This window comes from Catharus ustulatus, chromosome 8 (genome assembly GCF_009819885.2).
Source record: "Catharus ustulatus isolate bCatUst1 chromosome 8, bCatUst1.pri.v2, whole genome shotgun sequence".
NCBI classification, from domain to species: domain Eukaryota; kingdom Metazoa; phylum Chordata; class Aves; order Passeriformes; family Turdidae; genus Catharus; species Catharus ustulatus.
This window is the reverse complement of record NC_046228.1, coordinates 25,440,329-25,466,478: the sequence shown is the minus strand read 5'-3', so window position 1 is coordinate 25,466,478 and position 26,150 is coordinate 25,440,329. Positions and strand designations below refer to the sequence as shown.

At 38.1% G+C, this 26,150-nt stretch overlaps 1 protein-coding gene across 2 annotated transcripts in view; it reads right to left on the bottom strand.

The window, feature by feature from the left end:
- SH2D4B (SH2 domain containing 4B) overlaps positions 1–26,150 on the bottom strand; it is a 65,202-nt gene that overhangs the window by 16,527 nt on the left and 22,525 nt on the right. The window contains exons 5-6 of one of the 2 annotated variants that reach the window (XM_033065459.1): positions 18,567–18,777; positions 17,402–17,529 (exon numbers count right to left, since the gene is read on the bottom strand). In XM_033065459.1, the coding sequence (XP_032921350.1) occupies positions 17,402–17,529; positions 18,567–18,777 (339 nt within the window). The remainder of the gene's footprint in view (positions 1–17,401; positions 17,530–18,566; positions 18,778–26,150) is intronic. The other variant, XM_033065460.1, reaches the window with a different exon arrangement.

The following is a 26,150-nucleotide window of genomic DNA, read 5'->3' as shown; positions in this document are numbered from 1 at the left end:
AAGGCTAAAAAGCAAAGCAAGAGAGTAAATCAAAGACATCTGGTAATAGAAACAAAGCTGTTGAAGCTATTCACCATCTGTTGTTAAAGCAGAACAAACTCACATGGGACTAGATCTTCAAAAGAGTTCTATTTCCATTTAGACATTGAAATAAATGGCCAGGCTTAGAAAAAAACACCAACAAATAACAAAATAACAGAAATTCAGTAAAAACCCAAACACAAAAACAGCACAGTTACTGGTAGGTTTGTTGGGGTTTTGTGGGGAATTGTGTTTTTTGTGTTGTTTTGTTTGTTTTGCAAACTCTGGCCAGAAGTGTAATGGCCAAGAGCTAAGGATTCCTGAATTCCCATGTAATACTTTTGCTATTTACAGCTAATAAGAATGCAGCTATCTCATGCTGAGCTGCAGGTTAGTAATCTAAGTCCTAGTAACTAGTAATATTTATGGATACTGATAATAAAGAAAATATATGTGATAGGTCACAAAAAGCAAAACCTAAGATATGTGTAAATAAAACCTTCCTGTCTCCATAGAACTGCACTGGGAGAAAATGATGGGTTGTATTTAGAAATCAACAGGTAAAAAACACATTTGAAATACAGTCACAGATGAGTTATGTCAGTACTCAGGGGCCAGTATATGGGGCCAGCCTGCTCTGAGCTACATAGGCAAAGCAAAGTGAGACTGCTTAGGGAGCCTCTGGGGAAAGGTTTCTTTACTCCACACTCACCACCTCTTCTCCTACACAGTTTCAGGAGTCAAACATGCAGTAACTTACCTCAGATGGAGATAAATCTGTGCTGGGGAGAGGTGAGCAGGAGCCCATGAGCCATTCTTCACCATTCCTCTCCTCTGCCACCGTTCCAGCACATTTCAGCATATGCAGAATTGGGAACAACACCTCAGTGAGACTCAGCCATCTCCCCAGTGTGCCTTGCTCAGTATAGGAACTATGCCCTGGGCTACACACAGACATGTATAGGAAACCAAGGCCCAGGGGAATAATGTATTCTGATAGCAAGAGATCCCTTTAGGCAAGGAGGGGGCATGTTGATAAGCTATCATGTCCTAAATGAGCTCTCCTTGAAGACTTACGTGGTGCATGGGAAGGAACATCTTGAGTCTCTATATACAGGAGAAATTCAAGGAAAAGTATCACAGGCAAAAAGATATAGGCCTCATTTTGTTTGGTGGAGTGTTTGAAGGGGTTGTTTTGTTTTTTTGGTTTTTTTGTAGGGTTTTTGATTGGTTGGTTTGGGATTGTTTTTTTTCTAATGTGAATTGAGCTCTCTCTTTTGTCAGGGTTTAACAGTTCTTAGAATAAAGCAAACTCAGTCCTCAGAAGATTTCTTAATTCCCTAAGAATAAGATTCTCTAAAGCAATTAAAAATCTACTGAAATTCTGAAAGGAATGGGTGCCTTATTCCCCTGGGAATCTTTTAAAAATCTCATCTAAATGAAAAATGCAGTAATAGCAGGTATTTTTCTTCAGGTTCACAGAAAATCAGGTGTGTTACATCCACTGTTGCCCGTGCAGCTCACAGTTAATTCCCTATGCACTCTGCAGAAAATATACCTCTTAATTGCCTCCTTCAGAGTTCATTCTACATCCAGCTATCAAATACTGTAAAAACCCTTTATACCCACTGTCAAAACATTTACACCTTATTCACTAGCAGGCAGCAAAGCACATAAAAGATACGTGTTGGCATTCCTTGTCTGAATATACCACTGTGTAATAGAGGTGTAAATTTTTCTGTTAATGTCTCCTCAAAGCCTAGTGCTGGTTTCTTTTCTTCCTTCTTTTCAGAACAGCCTATAGAATGCATTACCTGGGAGGAAAACAATTTAACCTCTCTCTTCTCTTTGTACATTATTGCCATGTATCAGAAGAAAAAATATAGCACAAAATACCTTTAACCTTTTATCTCATATATATATGTGTGTGATATATATATATCTCATATATATATTTAGATAGAGTCTCTTCTGATCTGAAATCCCTGCATTAAATCTCTGCTACTACCCATTAATTTTTTGAGTTTCCTTGTCTAAATAGCTTCTGAAAAGAAGCTTATGCTTAAAGATGGAACAGTTAACCATTCCATTTTCAGTGGCTTCTCAAACTAAACTCCTATGTGTGGTTTACTATGTATTATCAGTAAAATGTCAGAAATTACAGGTCAACAATATTTCGTTTTGTACTGTTTTTCGTTATTGGAACACTGTTGTGTTTCAAAGTGAGAAGCCTCAATGTTCTGGTGAAATCAATGGAAGATCAACAACAGGAAGTTTGGGATTTTGGTTTTGCTTTTGTTTGGTTGGGTTTTTAAATCAGTAAATATTTCCAGGCCTATATAAATGTTGTAGACTCTGTTACAGATACCTGGCATTTCCTGCAAGTAACATGGCAAATAAAACATATGCATGAGGATGTCTTCAAACTTGAGAAAATAGCAGTACACTAATTCAAGTTGGGAATTTTGTTACAAATATTATTCCTGTAGGATATATTCACCTCCTCCCAATACAGGTGAGATTGAATTTTAATTTCTATTATGTACCCAAAAAGATAGCAAGCTATACAGACCATCAATAAACTTATGTGATGGGTGCGTGATGTAACACATGCAGCAGATATTAAGACCTTGCTGTATCTACTGAAACATGAAAATTTGCTTAATCAGTAAAGCACACAGAAACATCTCACTAAAGCCTGACAGGGCTAGAAATTGTAGTGTGGAGAAATAATAAACACAGAGCAAAGAAACATATTTACGCTCTGATCCTGACTCAGAAAACCAAAACACCTCTGTCCTGGTACAATAGTCACTGATACTGTGCTTTGTGTGCAAATTGAGAAGAGTGACAGCTTTTTTAGAAGGTTAATGGGCAGTATTCATCATCCTTTCTCCAGGCAGAAAAAACTTTTGCATTCATTCAGTCTTGGTCTTGCAAGCAAGAAATGGGAAATTCTCATTTGTGGGCATCTTCTGCAGGCATTTCACTTGTTTACATTACTCACCTTGTTACTGCTCATCTAAATTATCAAACTTTACTGGATTTGAAAATGAGAGAGAAAAACGTTCTAGTATGGAAATTAGATCTAAATCAAGGAAAAAGATGAGAAAGCTGATATGTGCAAGGAGAAGAGGGGAGAGGAAAAGCCCTCGTGGGATCTATTTATTTTTCCATAACTCCAGCCATCATTAGGCTCTTGTTTCTCCTAAATACTTCTGAGGGAAACACAGACGTGAACAAACATGGAAGACTGAACTTCTTACCAAACCAATTGCACAATACAAAACAAAGCCCACAGTGAGATTCTTGTTTACTTTGGATTTCTGCAAAAAAACGCAGAGTAGACAAATTAAAGCAGTCTCTTGGTAGAGCCTTCCTGGCTTTGTACAACTCATTCCAAGGCAACGCTGCCAGGTGACACTGCAGGGGGAGCACAGGGACCAAAAGCAAGAACAGTGCATGGAACAGCACTGCTGATAAGTAGCCTTGGCCACTTGGGATGACCTTCCTGCAGAGATCTCCAAGAGCCCATCACTGGCTGATGGGCAGCTGCTGGAGGGGACGTGGGAGGTACACCTCTGAACACAGAGACTGAGGGAAGTTTGTGAACCTGGGAGTAATTCTTTCTGGAATCAAAGGCCCCTTTAAAAAGTAATTTAAAGAAATATATAAAAGCAGAAATTATTTGCAATTCAAAATCAGCAGTCGCTGAACACTTCACCCCTGAAGGCATCACAATCAGAACTGGGTGCCCGTGCCCTGACTTGCCATGCAGACTCACTCAGCGATGGAAATGTTACCATTTCCCACTCCCTGCAACTGGAAAACAAGGGTGAAAAACTGCTGTCAAAACTGCTGTCAGTCTCAGGGGCTGTTTTGGAAAAAGAACCATGTCTCCTTAGATTTTTTATTTACTTGCAGCTTCTTCCTTCTCTCAAGCCTACATGCCCATTTAAGCACCAGGATTTTCCTTTAAAAACAGTGTCAGAAGAAATACTTGTACTTACAAATCTATAGGTGTTTAATCTCAAGAAAGACAAGTCAAGCACAAACCTTCAACTGTGCAGTCTCTTAAAACAGCTACATATTTTACTGTCTCTGAAATAAGCATTACTACCTGAAGTGGAGAAAACTTTACAGGACATGTAAATCCATAAGCATTATTTTTAAAATTAAATGCTAATATATATACATACATATTTACTTATTTTAGGTCCTGCTTCTGCACTACACATTCTATATATTGATGTTTCTTAAAAAGTAAGATGCTTCTTTTTCTCTTCAAATAATTTTAACATAAGAAAAGTACTATATAGCAAAATCAAATATATTTTCACTCACAGGTTTTCAGTATTGATACATAGATTAGTTTTGATGCTTCTGAATTGTGGATACTTGTCTGCTTAGGCACACAAACATTTAAATTTGCAATGCAGACTGGCTCCTTTGTGTAACCTCTTCTAAAGACATGGCCACAGTTACAGATGTATAGAAGAGACAGTAAATAATGAAAAGTCATTTTAAAAGGCTGCTGTGGGCTAAGAAAAATGAACTCCATCCCAGCTCACAGCAGGACATTACCCCACCATTTGCATGCTCTATCATGAATATACCACTTGTAGAGGAAAACGGGATTTAATTCAGCGCCCATGGGTTTCATAATATCTACACTGTGATTGATATTACACTGAATAAATTATGCAATAAATCAGCATAAACTCTGGCAAAACAGTTAGGGCCTGATTAAATTTCACGGTGTATATTGTGTAGCCATTTATTCTGAGGCAGTTCTTGACCCCTTATACCCATTTTTCCATCATGTAATTAAGTACAGAAAATACAGAGGAATTAAAAAATCAGGCCCATGTCCACTCAGACTGGACTGAGACAATCAGCTGCCAAAAAGCTTGCTAGTAATAATAGCAATAAATTACTTAGAACTGTAACATGCTCTGATTTTCTATCAAAATGAATAAGACAGCAACATTAAGTCCTTGTGCAGCTCCCTGGGCCACTATTGCCATAGCTGCAAATGGCTAGGAAAGAGAGAAACTCTATTTACTAAATGCAGAAAAGGAATTAATTGCTTAGGTAATAGGAAGCTACAGGCAAATTTCATCAAGCCAAGTAAAAAGCGGCAAATGGACAAGAATATTCTGAAATATGGCAGCTGCATGACACAAACTATAAAAAGGCAAACAAAAGCAAAGCAGATGTGTCTCTAACACTACATGTTATGGGTATCCCTGCCTTTATCAGATCATCTCCACAAACGATTATAAAACCCCACCAAAACAAAACAAAAACCCACCACACAAACACACACAAAAAGTAAAAACAAAAAAACCAACAACCAAAAACTGGAGGGGAAAACAGTGCATTCAGTCATGAGCCAAATTACAAAAAGCCTGCAATTCTTAGTGGTTAAAACTCAGAGAAAAACAACAATGCCACTTTCTCAATCTCATCTCTAGAAAAATAGGACAATAATTTTAGGAAAAGGGAATTCTCAGGTATTCTTTCCTTCCTCACATTGATATAAAGCTTTTTAATATGTCTTGTATAAAAGCACTAGAATGTTTTTGTTACTAAAACAAAGAATGTTTAAGAATATTTTCAATATATATTCTAGATTTTTGTGATTTTGCTGAATTAAGATAAATCCCAACACTTCAAATTTGGAGTTAGAAACTGAACTCACTCTCTATATTAGAGGTTTCAAATGTTTTTCTTGGATGTAAGAACAAAATATAGACTATAGCTTCAGGCAATCAGGGAATATATCCTAGTCCTATTTAGGAAAAAATATTTTAAAAATAAATGAGATGTACTGAATGAAAGCACATTTTAGAAGAACATAATTGAAGAACAATTACCATGTTAGTGTTTATAAAAATGACTGCATTGGCTTTAGACTAGCAGATGGATTCAAATAATTTTCTGTATGATGCATCTTTGAATGAATACTTAAATTACTTTCCATACAGGCAATTAATCTGCAGTTCTACCTAAAACAAACAAGCTTCACAATGACTTCAATGAAAGAGCAAAGTAAAATGTTGACATGAGTAATGACTCTTGGATATTCAAAATCTGCTTGTGTGTAAAGTGAAACCCAAAGCTCTCCACAGACACCCATGCTTAGTAAGGTTCAGTCAAATGTCAAATATCTTGAATAGTGTAACACAAAATACACAGGTGGGTAGGAAAGGTTTTGTAACTCTACTGGTTACCCACAGAGAGGTGAAACTTAGGCTGATCATGTTTTGAGCATTAGGAATATTCAGAGCCTTCTTTGAGAGCCTTCCTGCTACACTGCTAGTTTAAATGGTTTTATTTATGCTAATATTGATTTGTTTTTCAGTACACTGGGAATGCATTGTAAATAAAACTTCATTAATTTAGTGGTCTCACAGTAAAAGCATTTGCCCAAGGAACAGACACTGAAATGTCCTAGAAGATAGTGCAGTTACATGGTAGTAAACAGAATATTACACTTCAGCCCCTGACAAGCTGCTGATTTGCTAATGTTGCTAATGTTTACATATTGATAGTGGTTTGTATTGATGCATCTATGCTTTTTATCTGACTACATGGATGTTAGGTTTTGATTCTTCATTGCATCCAGCAAGATTCTTTAGACCTCTAGCTTGATTTCCAGCAGCATGGGTTGGTTTTAGATCCTGGAGCCCTTTCTCCAAGTGTTGTGTTTCCCTGTGCACACAATCAAAAATTACTGATGAACCTTTCTCCTTTCAATAATTAAATTAATTGATCCAAAACCTACAAAATCCTAACTATATAAACACATTGCTCATGATGGTCTTTAAAAGCACATATATCTTACAGCTCACCTAGAACACTATAATCTCATGGGTGTTGAAGAAGCTGTCAAGACACATTTTCTACAAACCTAAATGACAAGTGTACTAGTAAATCACAGTGTCAGCAGAGCTCGCTCAGAAGGAAGAGGAAAACAAAAGCCACAGCTGACATGGAGTCCTGGAAAATTCAAATTTTACAGCTGAATGTTCCAACAGATAACTAGGCAGAAAATATACTGTGTTCTTTGCTTTTCATGCTTTTCTCTCAGGTGAAGGAAAATGGTTATTTCTTTAACTATAATTCCCTTTGTGTAAAGTTTAAGAATGCATTTATTTTTTAGGTACATTAGCAATCTGAACTCTGAAATCTATTTTTATCTGTGAGAAGCTTCCAGATGACATCACTGAGCTCAGGAATCTTTCTACATGTTTTTTAATCAAGTAATTATTAGAACTTTTATTGCTAAAAGGGATACAAATTTAAATCGTGGTCTATCTGGAATAATTTCCCGTATTCAAATTAAAACAGCAGTTCTATATAGATTTCCACAAAGCATTTTTTGTATCTACTTAAGAAACTTAAGTTTCTTTATCTAGCTCCAAGAAAAGTAAATCTAGGGATACTATTGATAAGTAATTTTTCTTCTCACACACTTGGCTGGATTTGGGAACTTCAGGGTAGCTTTGTTAATTACAGAGCTTTCTAGCTGCTTGCAGCATTCTTGCACATTGATTTCGTGTTCTGTTCCTCAGGGGGAAAAGTTACCTTTAATCACTCAATAAAGTGAGCCAGACACTGAAGCACTGTTGAAAGTCAAATGAGAACAACATTGGGATGGTAAAAACTTCACACCTAACGAGTGGCAGTGCAGTAACCATGTGCAGCTCTGACAGTGACCCAGTTCTGGACATCCCCTGGGCTCTGACACAGTTCTCAGCTGAGCCACCAAAAACCAGGCACTAAATTGCCTCATTTCCTACAGCAGTGGAACTGAGGTGAGTGAGCTAGCAGCTAGGCTCAAGCTCACAGCAGGATAATCTGAATAAGGGGTGTGAAGCCACTACTCACAAACAGAAATTACTGCCATGGAAGAACCAACTTCATCCCAAGTTCCAAAAAAGTTACAAACAGGAGCAGGCACAAGTTTTTTATTTAATTTTTGAGTACAAAGTCTGGAATTAAGAGACTTTCATTTATGCTAAATTTTATGAATGAAACATGATAAAAGGAACTGAATACATGCAACAACTGTGCAGAATAATTTGTTCCTACCATCATACCTTGTTCTTAAAGCTTCTGTCCCCACCCTGTAAACAGCAGAGTGGTAAAGAGAGAAAATAGAAGAGGGACTAATGAACTACTACTTTCTTGTACTTTGGATTAAATATCTATAAATGTTTATAGCACACTTCAAGTCAAAAAGATTCCTTTTATCAGGCACATTGGAATGCATTTATAATGGACACATGCACTCATGAAAGGTCCATATTGTCTTTGATTGTGAGAAGCAGTGGTAACAGCAGTGGCAGAATGGTCCATGGAAATACATATAATTTGGATCTCAGTCCTCTCCACCATGGATTAAGAGCTCTTGTGTATTTTATTATGGATGTTAATCTTGGATAGAGAGCTAGGGTTGGAAGCAGTCAGAGTCAATACCAATCAGTGTGCCAATGTGCATTTTGGAGCTTTACCTCTTCAAAAGAGTTGTGAGTTTGTGATTTGACAATCCCATTTACTGAAAGGCCAGCAGAAGAAGGAAGAACTGACCTTTCTGAAATTGAAAAGGGAAAGAATCTGTCATTCCCTTAATGTTTGCAAGGGAAAGGCAAATTTCTGTCTCCCTCACTCCAGTCCATTGTGCCTCCATGCCAGCAGCACACGGTGCAGTGACACACACAGGTTACTTGCCTGCGCTCACAGAAATCTAAATCTCTTCTCTTTATTTCTCTACCATCTCCTACTGTTTACCTCCCATGGGGAAAGCAGCTCAAGTGTCAGGATCTGCTTCTAACTGGGTGAACTGGAATTAAACCAGCAACATATCTTCACCCAGCCCCACACTTTGCCCCCCTGCACGACCACACACAATACCTGCTGGCACCCTGTTTGAGAGAGATGTCTTTGCTTAGCAGGAAAATAGAATTGCTTCAGAGCTGTCAAACTAATAACTTGTGATCTTTTCCCCTGAGGCTGGATCAATAGGACTGCAGGTTCAATGCTTAGCAGAGCAAGAAGGACCAATAAGGCATCCAGCTGCTGGGAAATCAGGGAAATTTACTGACCTCAGGTCTGCAAGTGTTTGCTGGGCTTTAAATAGATAAAAATAATAAATATAACTCAGTCTGTTGTGAGCTGATGAAAATATATACAGAAGCCTGTGAAAGAGAAAGCACATTCTTGTAAGTGTGCAGGCAAAGGAGCAAGAGCTGCAGGCATGACTGATAAACACTTAGATACAGACTGAAAATAAGCAGGATATGAGCAATTCATCCAGGACTAACAAGGCTCTGCACAGGATACCTGTGGTGTGCTAGAGGGGCTGATCAGGAAGCAAACAGACACAGCATTTGAAGGTGCACAGTATGAGCTGAATGTCTTGTGCTGGCAATAACTGATACTTAAAAGTGACCTGTGCATGGATAAACTGCAGCTGACACATCCACAGTGCCCTGGAAGGAGGGAGCATGGTCCAGCAGGTAAGGACCAGACTACAGTACATGTAAAAGGGAACCACTGCTCAGAGTCAGGCTGCTGGACAGATGAATAAGGCCTTCTGCTTTTGCTTTGGTCATCATCAAATCATCATAATTCCTTCCAGTCTTGCTATAAGCAACTTTTGTAGATGTCTGGGCTTTTTACTAGGGTGTAACACTCCTTATTTTGTGTAAAATGTGACTTTTATATCTTTACATACGATTTATTTCAAATAACTCTTGCTCTTATATCACATGGTTTTTATAAATGGTTCTTCATATGTAAGCACTAACAGCAGAGCTTTCTGTCCAGACACATCTCTCCTTTTTGTTTTATGCAACGTGATAAAGCCTGAAGGAGCTGCAGTAATAGAGAAATGTACTCACACACACAGACCAGTTCAAAATGGAGACAGAACTTTAGTGGAAAATTACAGGTAAATACTGGAAGTTGTCATGATGGTTTATTAAGCAAAACCATAAATGCTCACAATGGCATGTTCTAGTAGTAGCAGAGAGAAAAGAAAATCTTAAAAGTGTTTTAAGTGAAAGGGGAAGATGTCTCCCAAATGTAAAGGAATTTGATTTTCAATATTTTTTCAGTAAATTCACCTGGGAGTAAACTCTCTGAAAAAGTTGCTGAATATTCTTCAGTTATGCAAAAAACTGCCTGACACCAACTTGAAAAGCCTCTTTTTTAAAATTATTATTTTTAACTAACCCTACACTGACTGGGCTATGTGCCTGACCTGTTTGTGTCCATGAAACCATTAACACACCACACCTGTTTCCCCTCTGTGCTCACGTGTTTTATCATCTCTCATTTTAAATGTCTGCCATACCTGCTAAGAAACATTGCTGCCTTCTCTCTTCAGAACATGCCAATCTTTAGAATGTAGCTTCCAGTTAAAAAGCAGTCAAGAAGGACAATGTATTGTAAAAGAATAAGAAAGCTCATTTCACAGTAGCAATTAGCCTATTTACATTAATTATTCAACTGCCTCATTCTACAATTTCCCTGCTGTTCTTTTGTGCTTCCTTTCTCCTAGCAGCGTGTTACAGCTCACATTACCTCACTTTGATACTTTCTCCCTTCCAAGAAGGGCCATGGGTCTAAAACATTTATTTTGTTTGCTAATAACCTGTCTGCATAGACACTTTGGAACTCTAATGGCATAAGAAAAGCAATTCCAAAGCCTTGAAAAGAACTGATAGACTGAAACCATCATCATGACCTAAGTGGAATGAATTAGTGTGTGAAGGAGCATCTTATTTCTCAGAAAACAGAAAACCACCTCTCACTTCTTAAAAAATAAGCTGAGAGCTGAATTGAAGCTGAGGAAGCATTTGAGTTTTTTCATGTTATGGGTCTGACTTAGGACAAAAATAATCAAGTACCAGAATCCACCATAGGACCTCAACACTCAACTCCAAATACTGTGTGACCTTTGAGAGCACCCAGTAAATGTTTGATAAGAATATGTTCAGGAAATACAGAAAAATAATGTTCCATCTCACAGGAAGTAAACAGATTGCCACGATTCTAATAACAGCTCTCATGTTTATATCCACCTGTATAAAGAATATCTATAAAATGCAAGGATAAGCTCATTTATATTTGGTGCCACATTAAAACCTCTATGTGTCGGTTATAATTAATGCTTTGTAATAATTTAAAAGTAGAATTACAATAGCATTACTGTTGAAAGGCAATGGTACAATCCCAGCATGAGCCTATCCTCAGCAAGACAGATTTTCCAGCCCCCTGAAGGATTTGGCAATCCCTCTGTAAAACACACCAGAGGCTATCATTCCTCCTGTAGCACCATGGCAGGAACATCATCATTCTGTGCCTCAGTTCAGTGCTGGGGCACAGCACAGGGCTGAGCAGCCTTGGGAGCTCCTGTGCTCTGTGTAACCACAGGGTGGGGACAGCAGAGTGACAGCTGAGCGTGCCTTCCCACTCAGGCCTGACTGAATCTCAACTTCCTTTTTCTAATGTAGGTATAGGTGATGGGAGTGTAATACGGTGTGCAGACTTATTCCATAGCTGTTCTTCCTGCCAGCATTCACAGCACAGGTAACACCCATTCCTACCAAAGCTTTCTGAGAAAACCACACAGACTGGGGACGGTTATTGATACCAACTGACTGTGGCATCACTTGTCTGGCACAAAATCAACCAGGTGACAATATCTGGCAGCCTGTGTGACCCTGCAGCAGCCACAAGCCACAGAGCCTGCTGATATTTGAACTGCTGATCCCAACTGTCCCTCCTCTCTGAGAACTGACTGGCAGACAACAGAGAACTCTACCTTTTTAATAAAGGAAGTAAGACAATCTCTTCTAAATCTATCATCTTGAAAGTTTCCTTCTTTTTAATCTTTCCCAGACAACTGTTCAAAATAAATTTTGATATTCTGTAACTCTTTTTTCTAAATCTCACTTCCCCTTCGTCATTACTTGAATCAATTAGAGACCTGGACCTGTCATGCAAATGTGTGCACCAGGTACACTGACAGTCACAATTTTCATTTGAGTCAGGAATCTTCTGATTCCATTCCAGTTGTTTGCCTTACATATAGCTTTTTTTTTTTTTTTTTTTTTTGCATCCTTTAAGTCCAGTGAAAGACAGTGAAAAGCTCTTAGTGAATTCAGGAGATTTTTAACAAACTTTATACCTTTTTATCATCAGCTACAATTCTAGAAGAGAAAAATATTCCAGACCTCTAGGGCTCAGTTTACTTAAGCAGATAATCTATATGTACGCTTTCTCAAAGAGATGTAAAACCTAGATAATGACAAAGCAGTGAATTAGAAAATAGATCATTAATATCAAGAAGACTGCACTTCTGCTGGATTTACAACACTTGATTTATATCTTCCTAACAAGTATTTATTGGAAAACTGGAAGGTTCCTCTTTAAGAGCAGATGAAAAAGCATGCTTTTGCGCTCAAAGCAGCAAACTTTAATCCCTGTTAGATGTTTTTCAAACAGGCCACTGCCATTTCTATATCCTTTAAAAAAATATTACAGTACAAGCTATATATTATATTTCCCACAGTTCAGCTGTATGAATATGCCCAGTGTCCTCACTGCTGTTCAAGGACTCATAATTAATAGACTTTCAGAAATATCTCCTTTACTGAGAGCACCTGATCCGCAGAACCATTACCACTCTTCCAGTGTGCTAAATTTTCTCTTTGAAAACAAATTTCTTCCTGAAAACAGCATTAGCCATCTGAGGTTAAACCTTGATCTGTAAACACTCGCAACACGTTCCTGTTAAACTGAAAATTTTCTTCCCTGGCTCCCCTGACCTCAGAGATCATTCAGCTCCTGCATCTCAGCTTTCTTTCAATCCATCCTTCAATCTGTTGTGATCAGCTCCCCCACAGCTCCTACTCCCTTAACTGCACCACCCCTCTGACTTCCCCGGTGAAATGGCCCTCCACAACAGAACCCATGCTGCTGCAATTACATTTTAAAGGTACAGCCTTTAGGGCAACTACCTCATGTTTCCAGATCTGTGATATCAGCCTCTGAACTTTCCTTTCAACCTGAAGGCAAGGGGAGATCTGATAGTGCTGCAGCAGATGCTTGGCAAACAAGCACACAGCCAGCCAGAGACAGGCAATGAATAAATTCTGTACTGTGCTGACCACACACCTGAGAGATCTCTCTTAAATTCTTGTATAAACAGCAACAATCATAAAACATTGCTCTCAATTAAAGCTGAGGAAATATTTTGAGATCAACTCTCTCTGCAAAGACCAGCACTCCTGTTTTCTAAATGGAAAATAACCAAATGCAGAAGTATTTGAGGGTGAACAGTCTAACATCTGAAGTTAAAAATATCTCAAACATCAGAACTAACAGCTGACAAACTAGTTGGAATGGGGGGGAAAAAAGTGCTGAAGCACACTGCAAGCATAAGAGAAAGGTTAAAGGACAAATAAAAGAGCAAACATGGAAATAATACAATTTCAGCCACCAGCAACATTTTGTTGAGTATTTAGGGGAGGAAGGGTCCTTAGTTTTGTTGCCATATGGAATTTTATCTCAAGTGTCTTGTGCCTGCAGTAAACTGAAACTCCAATTTGCTAATGTCTGTGATAGTTTGGCAAAACTCTACAACCTATTGGGAAGACTGATAACTTTCCCTTTTCTTGGCGTGGGTCCCACAGGGGTTTGAAAAGAAAAATCCAGTTCAAAGCTGAACTTGGCAAAAACAAGGAATGTGTCCCCCTTTCCAGCCTGTTTGACAGACAGCTCTCCCAGTCTAAACACGAACTTACTTCCTGATTTCAAAGCATATCAGCAACTGAGATCTTGGCAAAGGATGTTCTTAATTCAAATTAACAAAAATGTTTCATACAACTTGATACAACATTAGGATGCCCATATAAATAATTTTATTAAACTCATCAATTAGCAGGTAGGAAATCAGAATACAGTTATTAACTTTCTGGCTATCACATTGTACAGAATTTACCTTTAATTAAATTTAGACCAATTTCTTCATTTTCATACTCAAAAAAATTGAATAATATTTCTTTTTACTCAAACCTAAGGCAACTATTAGACAATACAAAAGAAATAGACACTGATTTCATTTACTCTCAAAAGAGTCCTAGTGTAGTGACACCTTAATCACTGTCTCTGGTTCTTCTTCATTTTAATAGTTTGAGAATTAAGAATAATTGCACTGTGGACACAAAGTGGGCATAAGCTACTTTAAGAAAAGGTTCGTTGCTCCAGAACCCAAAGGAAGTAAAGACCATATCATAATTTTATTATTTAGAACAGGATTAAAGTTGGGTTTAATTTATAAAAAACATTTGAAAATAGATACATAATTTTTTTCTTTGCAAATTGAAAAGGTCATTCTAGATTGGAAGGGCAAATGAACGGGGTCTTGGCAGGGACCTATTATTCAAACAAAGCAAAAAATAATTGAATTTACATCCAGAATTCGGCTGTACGTTACAGTTTGTGTCTTTAACATGTCAATTTTTTTTAATGAAAACAATAAAGCCTATTTCAAATGAGCTAAAAACATCTGCTGGAACTTAGATAACTGATGACAAAGAGACAAAGAGAGATGGATGAAGCTGAAGCTGATATTCATTTAAGTAACTTTTTGTGAATAAAGAAAGAAATGTTCTGATTTGAAAGACTTTTTGTTGCTACAGATTTTACTACCCTGGTTCAAATGAAGCATGTTGTAGTGATTCTTCAAATGAAGACAAAAGGAAAACTTCAGGTAACATTAAGCATGCCATATGTTACCCTGTTTCATGTACCATGAAAATGCCCCAGACAGTGTGTATTTTTAAATGGAATACAGATTGGTTTGATGATTTAAAGTGGAAAATAAGCCAAATATATGAGGATAAAGACATTTGCATTATTATTTGTACTTTGCTACTTTAGCTGCACACATCTGTCTCAAGGCTGCATCTCTGCATAACTAGAATAAGTTTTATGTCCACAGTACAATATGAGGACAGTGAATCAGCTAATGCTAAAAAGCTGAACAGCCTGACAGTCAAAGCAGGCAAGCCAAGCTCTATTGGCCCTTGCAAAAACATGTAATTCTGTAATTAACTGGTATCTACTTTTCAGTACTATTGCAATAGCTCTCTTAGTGCAATGCATTCAAAAAACCCTTAATGTGAAGCAGACTACTGAGCTCCCCAAACTGAGATATAAGAAAATACAGAAGTTGCTCAAGGATGTGCAGAACCTGATTATACCTGCTGTGAGAGATGCTTGAGATACCCTAGAGGCTCGAGTTGTCAGCTGTAATTCTGGGCTTTGCAGAATGGCTTTCATTTGTACTGCCAATTTCTTATTCAAGTCAAATATATTCTGCTGTGGTTTTCATAGACAAAAATCATTAAAAGATCATACATAATGTGCTGGTTCCCTGAATACAATACAAAATAACAGGAGGGCCAGGAGTTGGACTCAATAATCCTGTGGGTCCCGTCCAACTCAGCATAATCTGTGACTGTTTGGTTTTCCTCAGAGTTTGTGTCCATTACAAACTGTAACATAGACACCAGATAACACCACCAAACACTAATTATTGCACCTGTAACAACCTCTTTGGGTTCCACCACTGCAGAAGAGTTGCAAGGCAACTGAGCTGTTCAAAATTTACAATTAATCTGACCAGAGCTGCAGAAGCCAAAACAATTCATGCAGAAAATAGTTACCAAAAAAACAAAACAGCACTCACATTGGTCCCTGCAAAGAAAATCACTGAACTTTAGTCTGGGAGTCTATCTTGATTATCTTTGTCAGGCTCTTTGAATGAAAGAGGGAAAAATTAGGCACTTTGCTCACTTTTATAAGTAATTGCATTCAGTTTCTCAAGATATGAAGAGCATGACCTGGGAAATCAATAAATGATCACAAATGTCTCAATTCTTTCAGTGATTAACAGACTAATTCAAAAGCCACCAATATTTGTAGAAAGACTGCACAGGCATTGGCTCAAGCCCAGATATCTCCTTAACTTTAAGAATAATTTATGTTCATAACTCCTCACAGCAATTTATATGGATGCGACCTTCCCACACACAGGGAAAACATTTATCATTGAATCATACAGAAAGATCCTGGTTGGGAGGAATTTTGGGAAATGTCCACAAATGAAATTTTAATCAGTTTGTCTCTCAGAAAGTAACCACGCCAAATGTCTTCTCTAAGAAAGCAAACAACACTGTCTGCATCATTGTTCACAAGAAATTAAAGTATTTAGCATTTACAAGCTATACATGACTGACTTCAGTGTCTTTGTCTAATTAAGCCAATGAAAATAGCAGCTTGTTGATGTCTTTTAACACATAAGGATTTGTGTATCATAAACAGAAATCTGAAATATATGAAACACTAAACTTATTCAGGAATCTTGCCTGGTTGACTTCAGAACACCCACATATCTTCATTTTAGGCTTAGAGAATCATGAATCAGATGAGGGTCAGCTTAGTGCCTTGAACAAACAAAGCAATAGACTAATCAAAAGCAGCAATGGAAAAAAAATGGAGATTTAACTTTAAAGTCTTGCTGGTCCCTCAATCATGTCAGCTATTAAGCCAAAATTCTTTTTTTTTTAAATGTCTAAGAATGCTGAATGTAAAGATCATTGATAATACCTATGAAAATAAGATGTCTTACCTGTGAATTTGATATGAAAGATTCAGCTGCATTGCAAATGCTATACAAACCAAAAGTCTTAGAGAAGCTAGCAACTCCAGCAGATAAGACAGCAAATTCTGAATCTGCACATTTCCCATTTCAGGAAAACTGCTTAAAATTATGCACCCTCAATTATTTTTGAGGGGGAAAAAAAAGCTAATAATTTTTGTTTGTGAAAGAAAGCAAGAAATAAAAAACAATCCTCCAGTTTATAAAGTATAACAAGAATTAAAAGATATGAGTTCATTCTTGCAAATCAGGTAAATCAAAAACCTGAATGTCAGTCATCCACATACCATATCACTGCAATATTTGCCACTTAATTTGGGGGTACTTCTCACCTTCTCTTGGTCTCAGTACTCTTGCTTGGCTTGCTACTTTGCAGCAAGTATATTTTGGCCAAAATATTCCTGAAAAAAACCTTTGGTGATATGAGACCCAAATTAGTCTACTTAATTAGTAAAAAGAAAATGGGGAAATCATATGCGAATGGAAGGAAAGATGCAAAAGTCTTGTTTTAACAGGTTGAACACTGTCTGACCACGTCAGCAGGCTTTGATTTTTGGAGTGGAAGCTGGCAAGGCTCATTTCCCGTGCAGACACTCACAGCTATGCTGCACACACAGTGAGGGGTCAGGGAATTACCATGGAACCACTGAGCGATCCTGTTGGTGTTCCTCTCAAACCCAGCCCGCCGAGGGATCTGCTCCTCCTTGAACCAGCGCACGATGACGTCGCGGGACAAGGGCCGGGAAGGGCGCTCCCAAATCCTACTGCACGGAGAGACAGAGCATCAGCAGGGTGTGGAAACAAGGACAATATAAATACCCATCTCCTTTCATATATTTACAAATCACACAGCTGCAAAATGTCAGTGTAACCTCTGTTCAGTACAACTCACCCAACAACTTTAATTCGTTAAAATTTGTTAAAATTACTTTGTGTTTTTATGGAAACCACACTGGTGTGATTTTTATATTTGCAGTGGCACCTTAAACATTTTCTTACAGAACTGAAATTGGAAAAACAATTTACTGCAATGGACATTTCAGTCAGCTTTCCTTTTCCACCTCATATTTATTCCAATATAAATATTGACAAGCAATTCTGTTTTCTTGAGTATATTCCTTTTTACTGGCAAAAAACTCTAAATCAGTATCAGCTATAATACACTGTGTCTCCAAACAGAAACCACTAAGCACAGTAGAGGGAATGCTTTGTTTAAACTTTTATGTTGCCTTTGCATTCTCTACTTGACAGCCTGCCTTACTCTTTCTACTACTTTCTATGCGTTTCAGCTAGTAGGAATCATCCTCCAGTTTGGATTCTCCTCCTCTCCTGCAATTAATTGTGCTCCCTAAATAGTCAAATGAAAGATTAATAAATACCAGAGACACTTGGTTTTGCCTGAACAAAAAATAAAAAAAGAAAAAAAAAAGAAAAAAAGAAAAAAAGAAAAAAAAAGAAAAACTGTTAAGCAGCAGGCAGTTTTAGGCTTGAGGCTTAAGACTTGCCTAAAATTTTGTCTATTTGACTCCCCTATATCACAGCCTCGCATACTGATCTCATACTGTCTTTTCAAGGAGTCATCTCTGTGTGAATTCTAAGAAATCTGCCTGAAGATAAATGGCATTTAGCTTGCATTAAATCAGTTTTTCTTTTCCTTTAAACATCCTTTTTTTCTGATCATCAGGAAATAGCAAGACTGAGGACTCCCAAAACCTGAAGAACAGTTCGTTGAAATGGTGGGGATCGGAGAGGGAGCGATCCAAGAGAAAACTGTTTCAAAACCACTCCAGCACAAACCAACCTGGACTTTGCTGCAGGAGACAGCAAAGCACTGGCACTGTTGTTGTTTGGTTTGCTCTCCTGATCATTGCTGAGGTTTGTGCCCTGGAACAGGTGGCTGAGACCAGCCACTCTTCCCTTCTGGATGGCTCGCAGGGACTGCCGGCGGTACTCGTCCCGCGCCCGGCGCGCCTGGTGGCTCCTCTCCTCGTCAGCAGCCTTGGAGCGGCGCACTGGGAGGGGTGAAAGGAGCACAGGTTCAGAAACACAAACAGCATTCATCCCTCTGCTCACAGAGCAGCTCAATGCCTTTATTCTTCATGCTTTACATAATTATTTATTTATACGAGCTGATTTAGAGAACATATAAATCACGACACATTACCAAGGGCGGATAACTGGATGACTTCCCTGATGCTCCAAACATGGGCCCACCTCTAGAAGAAGCCTCAAATTATCAATGATCTGACCACTACTGGCAATAACTGAGCCTCTGCATGTAGTGATTATATCTGACGCGTCTTTTGGCTGTAATAAGAGAAATTCTGCTTGGGGACATCTTTTCCCCTGGAAGTGCACCAAGTCCTATGTTTCAAGAAAGGATGTTAATTACTGCTTAAAATTAAGTCTGTGTCTAACAGTGTTCTTTGCCACTATAAACATAACTAGAATTGAAGGGTCAACTCCCACAATTTACCATTATAAGAACTGACATGCAGGTTGCACTTTGTCAGTGCTGTTTGCTTTCTGAACGGCATATGCTGTCTTTGTCATGGTACTTATAGTCACAGCCATCTCCAACTTGAAATTCACAGTCCAAAAATGGTTTCAGTAACAACGGATAAATTAACAGCCATTGGAAAGGGCATGCTGATGCTATGGATGGGGTTGCCTCACACTTCAGTCTCTGAAATTGTACATGGAGAACCAGAATTTGTGCTGGAAGATTTAATGCACACCTAACAATGGCACTGACCAGGGAGTTACCCATTTCTGTAGCTTGAAATGGGACTGCTGCTCTGGCCACTGTGGCTCAGGCATCTTTTACTAAAGTTGCCTCATTTTAAAACTGATGTCCCAATAATCCTGTCTTTGACATGGTATAACTTAAATGCACTGAGAATTCTACTGCAAATTTTCGTCATGTGTTGGCCCTTCCCTGGTGCCTCAAGCCCCATTTGGATGATGTTTTTGAGTCACAAATAACTGCAGGCAGGCAAATTATTCCAGTGCAAAAAAATACTTAAATATGCAGTGAAGCAAATACTAAAGAAGCTAGCTATGGCCTCCAGTAGCAATTATCAATCCTGCCATGACTATCCTGGCTAAGATCATACCCAGTTCATAAAGTGAACACTCCATTTCCTACTCCCCTGTGACTGTACCTGGGACTAGGAATGCATGATATAATACCAGACAGCTGCATTTCATTAGTCTGCTTGCATCCCCCTCTGGTTTACACTCCCAATTTAAAGCAAGGAGAAGTATAACTGGATTTAACTTCCAAATTCTAAGAAGGTTTAATGGAATCAAGAAATAAAAGTCCTCAAAGCTAAATGAAATGAAATAAAACCTTGTGGGCAAATGAGGGAAAGGGAAAAGACCTTTAAGCTTAGAATTATATAATGTTATCATAAGCAGAAAGATATGCAGGACTAAAAGCTCATCAAGACAGCATAATAAAAGAGTCATAGATGTTTCATATGCATACAACTGGCAGGATTTCAGTTTCACTTAAATACATACCCTGCAGTTCTGGCTAAATGCAGTAACAAACAAATGCACAGCACAGGAAACAAGTAACAGACTTCACCATTCATCTTACAGATCATTATTTTTAAGGGTAGATATGTCATTTACATATGCTGCTTCAGTGGCTCCATTATTTCTGTCATTTATCCCTCATAAAGCCACTCAATAATGGTCACTTTAAAAATGAACTTGTGCTTGCAGCACAAAGAGAGACTCCAAGGAAGATGAACGTGATGGAACTCTGCAAGAGATCCAGAAACCCTCAATTGTTTGCCGCCATCACAATATTCAGATTGAAGGCAGATTGCCTGGAGCTTTCTGGGACTCTTTTTCCAGGCTACCTGGCAATGAGAAAGGCAAGCTATCTTCATGCCCCACTTTCCTCAATGATAGGCAGACTTTTCAATAGACATTCTTACTGTATTTTTGCTAGCCAACAAATCTGCACCATCAGAAGTCAGTGACCCAAACATTTTCCCAGACTATCAAACTTTAGTGCTTCTTATCACAAAAGTATGAGGTGAGGCAGCATAGCTTGCCCCTGTTAAATACCAATATTCAGAAAACCTTTTGAAAGTATGACTTTCAGACCTCCCTATGCATATATATACACACATGTACTTACATACATATGTACATATATATACATTACATTAATGTACATACTCATATGTGTGTGTTTGTGTCTGTGTACATAAAGGATAGGGAAGGCTGCATATAGATATTGAGATTTTATATACAGAATCATCTCTTTCCCATTATGGAGAATTTTTACTGAAATTTCCCAGTGGAGGTATCTGAATTTTATCATTGACTGTAGGGATGCATTGGATTTCTTCATCCATTTTTTCTCATTACTGGCCTCCTGATTTTCTCCCTATCCCCTTCCTTCTACTTACTCCAAAAAACATCCTTCTCTTTCCTCTGCCTTTAGCTGTCTAGTACAGCTTCAACTGTGGACCTGTGTTCCTAGGTTATCCTAAGTTTCTTTTAATCCCTGATTGGTCAAGTGGCTTTTTGAGCAAATAATCAAAGTCGCTGGCATCAATAACCACGTTTGGTGAGTGAAATAGTATTGACAATAAAGCCATCCCAGTCAGGAACCTACAGTAAGGTTTTTCACTGCACTCCAGACAAAATGATATATACCACATGAACCATCCTCCCATACTGACACTTCCTACAAATTTATCTATCTTGAGAAAGTCACTCAAAGTCTGAAAGGAAATCTGGATGTATTTTTGTAGAAGGTTTTTCTTACAAAAGAATTTCATGACTATTCATATTTCTCTCTATGGCTTTGAACAATCTCACTAGGAGGGAGAACTTTATTTCTGGATCAAGTCTAGCACAAATATTTTAAAATAGAAGAAGCCAAAATTCTAAATTACTTGTATTTCAAGACATATTGTAACCTTTCCAGGAACAAGAAAGCAAAAGTAGTCAGGACTTGCAGTACTGACTTAAGTAGAAACAGATTATTTTTCTTAGCTGGCTGTCCTTTTACAGTAAATTTACTTCTGCCATGACCCCTGTGAAAAACACTAGTAGTGTAGTCAGTCAATATTCTCAGTGGGGAGATTAGATATCTGAAAAAAAACCCTAAAAGCTCTGAATCACCATAACAGATCCATATGTCTAGCATAAAGAATTACTACAAATAATAATTTACATACTCTTACATCTTTCTTTTATTTCATGGAATAATGCAAGGACTGACAAGATGGGGAAATTAGGAATTTGTCAAGCCCATGGGAGATCTACAGTTCAGCCAGGTCCTGTAAGACCAGCTCCAAGACTTGTTTTCTCTTCTGGTGTTGGTGACACCAACAACAGCTGCATCCTGCAGTGCTCATAAAATGAAGAAATTTCTGCCCTCATGGAACTGGAGCTTATGCAGAAATGCCTGAGCTGTTCAGAGAGGTGTGTGCCCCTGTGATTGCAGCCTCAGCACAGCAGGCCAAAAATGGGTGACCAAACTCTCCTGGAAAATTGGTAAATACATCCAAGACAGATCCATACTGCATCATTATCTGGTTGTCATTGCTAGAAATTGCAGGGGCTCTTTGGGGCCTGGAGGGGTTGGCTTGAGTTTGACTTGAACAGTTTATGAGAATCTATTCTTTCTCTATGCTAACCTAAGGTGCCTTTTGTCTTCTATATTTTCTTAGGACTAGGAAATCCCTATTAGCAGTCCTAAAGTTCTAACACCAAATCTTCTGATATAGATGAGGATTAATTCCTACTGTGCTGCAGCTGAACTTGATCAAATAATTCTTGAAAGACTAGGACCTCTCCATTTTCTATAATCTATTTTGTGTTTTTGAAGAGCATTGATTTACTGCCAGATATGTGAAAGCTGAAAAAACCCCCAAACATGTGCTGTGAATATGCACTGCAATTTTTACATTGTTTTAGCTTTCCCCTAATTAAAAATTATTGGAAGTTTGTTTGTGAGCTATTCAAAATTACTAACTAATAGATAAAATTCAATCTTCAGATTTTCTGAGTGCACATACAAATCAGTGGTTTTTTCCCTTTCCTAAGTGGAAAATATAACTTCCCACAAATACTCTTGCAATATGGCTTCAGTTCAGCAATCTCATCTGAAAGCACATGGGTAATCCCATTCCTATTGAACAATGCACTGTGAGACCTATTGGAGTTCAATACATACATACATGTAAGGCTGAGCACTTGCTTAGCTAATGCATAGCTAAACTGGGGAGCACTCTCTTTAAAATTCAGCATTTTATCAATGTTCCTGCCAGTGAATTCACTTCAATTTTTGGGGAACATAAATACCCAATGAATTCCTTTAAAATTAGGCAAAAATAAATTCATAGACACATTTGTAGAACATAAAAATATAACAATATAAAAAAGCTATAATGAGTCAGCCTAGTATCCTTCCTCCAAGAGAGACCAAGAGTAGGTGCTCAGAGAAAGGCAAAAGAATAGATCAACTCACTCATCCCTGTCTACACTTTTACTGGAATAATTTTTTTCTGGAGATGAACAGAGCTGGTCAGATGGTGTCTGAGCACTTCCCTGCCTGATTCAGTTTGCAGGGCTTTGTAAGTGTATTAACAGAACGGCTTTTACAATATTCAATCAGATGAATATTGAGGCTACAGCTTTTCCTATCATGTTTCACACATCCTTTTTTTGCTTTCACAAAGAGAGGTCACACTTAAACAAGCTAAAAACCCAAAAATGGGATAGCACACAGAAATGTCCAGAACTAATGAGAATATGTACCTTCTGCTGTCCAAGTTTAGTTTCACTTCTCAGTTTCAAAAATAAGAGTTTTGAACAGTAGATTCTCTGAATAAGTCTTCCACTATTCATCTTTTCACTTGCCAACCAATATCCCTGCTCAAGTTACTAGCTTACAGCTGCCCTCTAAAAAACCCCAATACATATCTTTTATATGAAATCAAAGTGTGTAATTACTCTTACAGCATCATTTTCCCCTTTTAGCACCGATTTCCCAAGTTATCCTACATTTGTTATTTAGCATACTAAAAACCCCAAAATCATGCATTTCAATTAACACAGTAGTTCTATGGGCCATTATTGTTCCTTGGCAAACAGCAGAAGGGAACTGAACCGAACAACAGAAACTAATATTAGCACCACTTTGCTTATTGCCTTGGCAATAAACAGCTGAGGGATGATGTGATGAGGAGAGATTAATCCCCATCACATTCTGCATTCCATCCACTAAACAAATTAGTAGTGTCATCAATATCACTGCTGCATTTCATTTCTCTCCCCAGTCCCTGCTCTAGCACTACTGCTCCCCTGCAGCACTGAGCCCTGTGCAACAGGGCAGGGCTCACCTCAAGGAGCTAAGACCTAAAGAATCCTGGCCTTGCTCCTAATAGGCAAAATGCTCTCCACTGCAGGTTTGTAGTGGCAAAAAAATGTAAATATTACATCTGCTTGTAATTCTCTTATGCATTCATGCAATTTTTTATTACTAAGAAAAGCTGACTCGTGGACAGCTTTGCCTAACTTCACTAAATTTCCTCTCAGTGCCCTGCAGGAATACTTGCAGACAAAATGGAAGGATTATCATAAAAAGAAAAAATATGTGGAACTGAAATAAAAAATGAAAAATCTGGTGGACCTGAAGTACTAATTAATTTCATAGCAATTTCAGATGTTCCTGCTTCCAAATATTTGTTACTATCTGCTGCACATTTTGGCTCCTGCAGTAAAGTTAAGGAAATGGAAGATGTTAAAACGCCCGAGGACACTCAGTGCAAAGTTTGATAGCACAGTCTAAACCAGCCAGCACCTGGTCTCAGATAAGGCACTAAACACTGCATCTTGCTATCTTCAGTTGTCACACCCCTTTGCTAATGGAGCACGGTTCTGAGCCCTCAAACCAGCAGGGATAAATTGAGACACTGAGATAAGCGCAAGAGGATAAACAAGGATATGGTACACTCCAGTCATTAGTCTGCAGTTAGTTTAATGCTAAATCAATTACTGCTAACAGCATAACTCTGGCAGCACACAATTTACAGCAGGCTGCAGACCCAGCAGTGAGACAGAAGGTGCTGAGCTGCTCTGCCTGGTGAGCTGGTGACCACTCTGAGCCACCTGGTCACCCTTTGGCTGAGGGGACAGGACTGCAGCTACTGAGGCACACGGACTGCAGGGGACAGAGCTCCTCCAGAGCATACAGAATACCCCTAAGCTTCCACAAGAAAAAGCACTGGTGGCAGACTATCCCCACCATCATGTGATGCAGCCTCAAGTGTTTTAACAGATCAAAAATGCCATTGCAGAACTCATGGTCAAAACCTTTCATAGCTTATGCCTTTTTGATCCCTCTCTTCTCCCATAATTATTCTATTGCATTTTTGATGTCCATCCCTGCACAAACAGCATTCCTCAAGAAAACAGAGACAGCAATTTAAAACACCAGTTACCTCGTTAATGCAATAGTAAGAAAATGATATTTTGTTTTATTTCAGTGTCAAGGTAACCTGGATTAATTTTTTTCTTTTAACAAGATAGTTGAAATATATTTTCTATCCTTATATAGCATCAAAGAAATCCTACAGTACACAATACCATCCTCTATGCTGGGTGGCCAGTTGATGCTGATTTTTTGCAGAACTAAAGGGCTACTTTTTTCCCCAACTCATTTTGCTCTCACATACTGAAAATACAGAAAGTTAGGGGTTTCTTTTTCCACATAAGCATATACACCTGGATTTAGATAATTCTCTAAATTATGCTCTAAAAATTCTCTAATTCTCTTTATCTTTATTGACAGTGTAATGTACAGAGGTTTTATTGCTCAAACTTAACACGCCCTCTTATGAGCTTCGAAAATGGCACCAGTGTATCTTATAGATTTAATTCATCTTGTAGAGAATGATTCATTATCAGATCAATTCCAGGTAATAGCACTTCATTAATTAGTCCTCAGGAATTAATGAAGTGATGACTAAAGCCATAAAATAAAGAAATTGCATATTTTAAAATTTATTCATAATGTGGACCTTTACTTATCTACAGTATTAATATATACATCTATATAATAACATAGTTGTTCTGTTCCTTATAGGCTTTTAAAAATCACCCAAAAAATTTGAATTACTCACAATTATGATATTCATAAAGAAGTTCAGGCTATCAAAAAAGGAACAGTATTTCCACAGAGTGAGATCATCATCAGGTGTCTTTTTTAGAGCAACAATCTAGGTATGATCTAGTGTAATCTTTTGGAATTAAGTAAGTTTCAGCATTGACATCGTAGCTTCACCCCACTACCATATGGAAGCAATTAAAATACTGATGAAGACAGATTTTATCTCTTCAGAGATAGCTG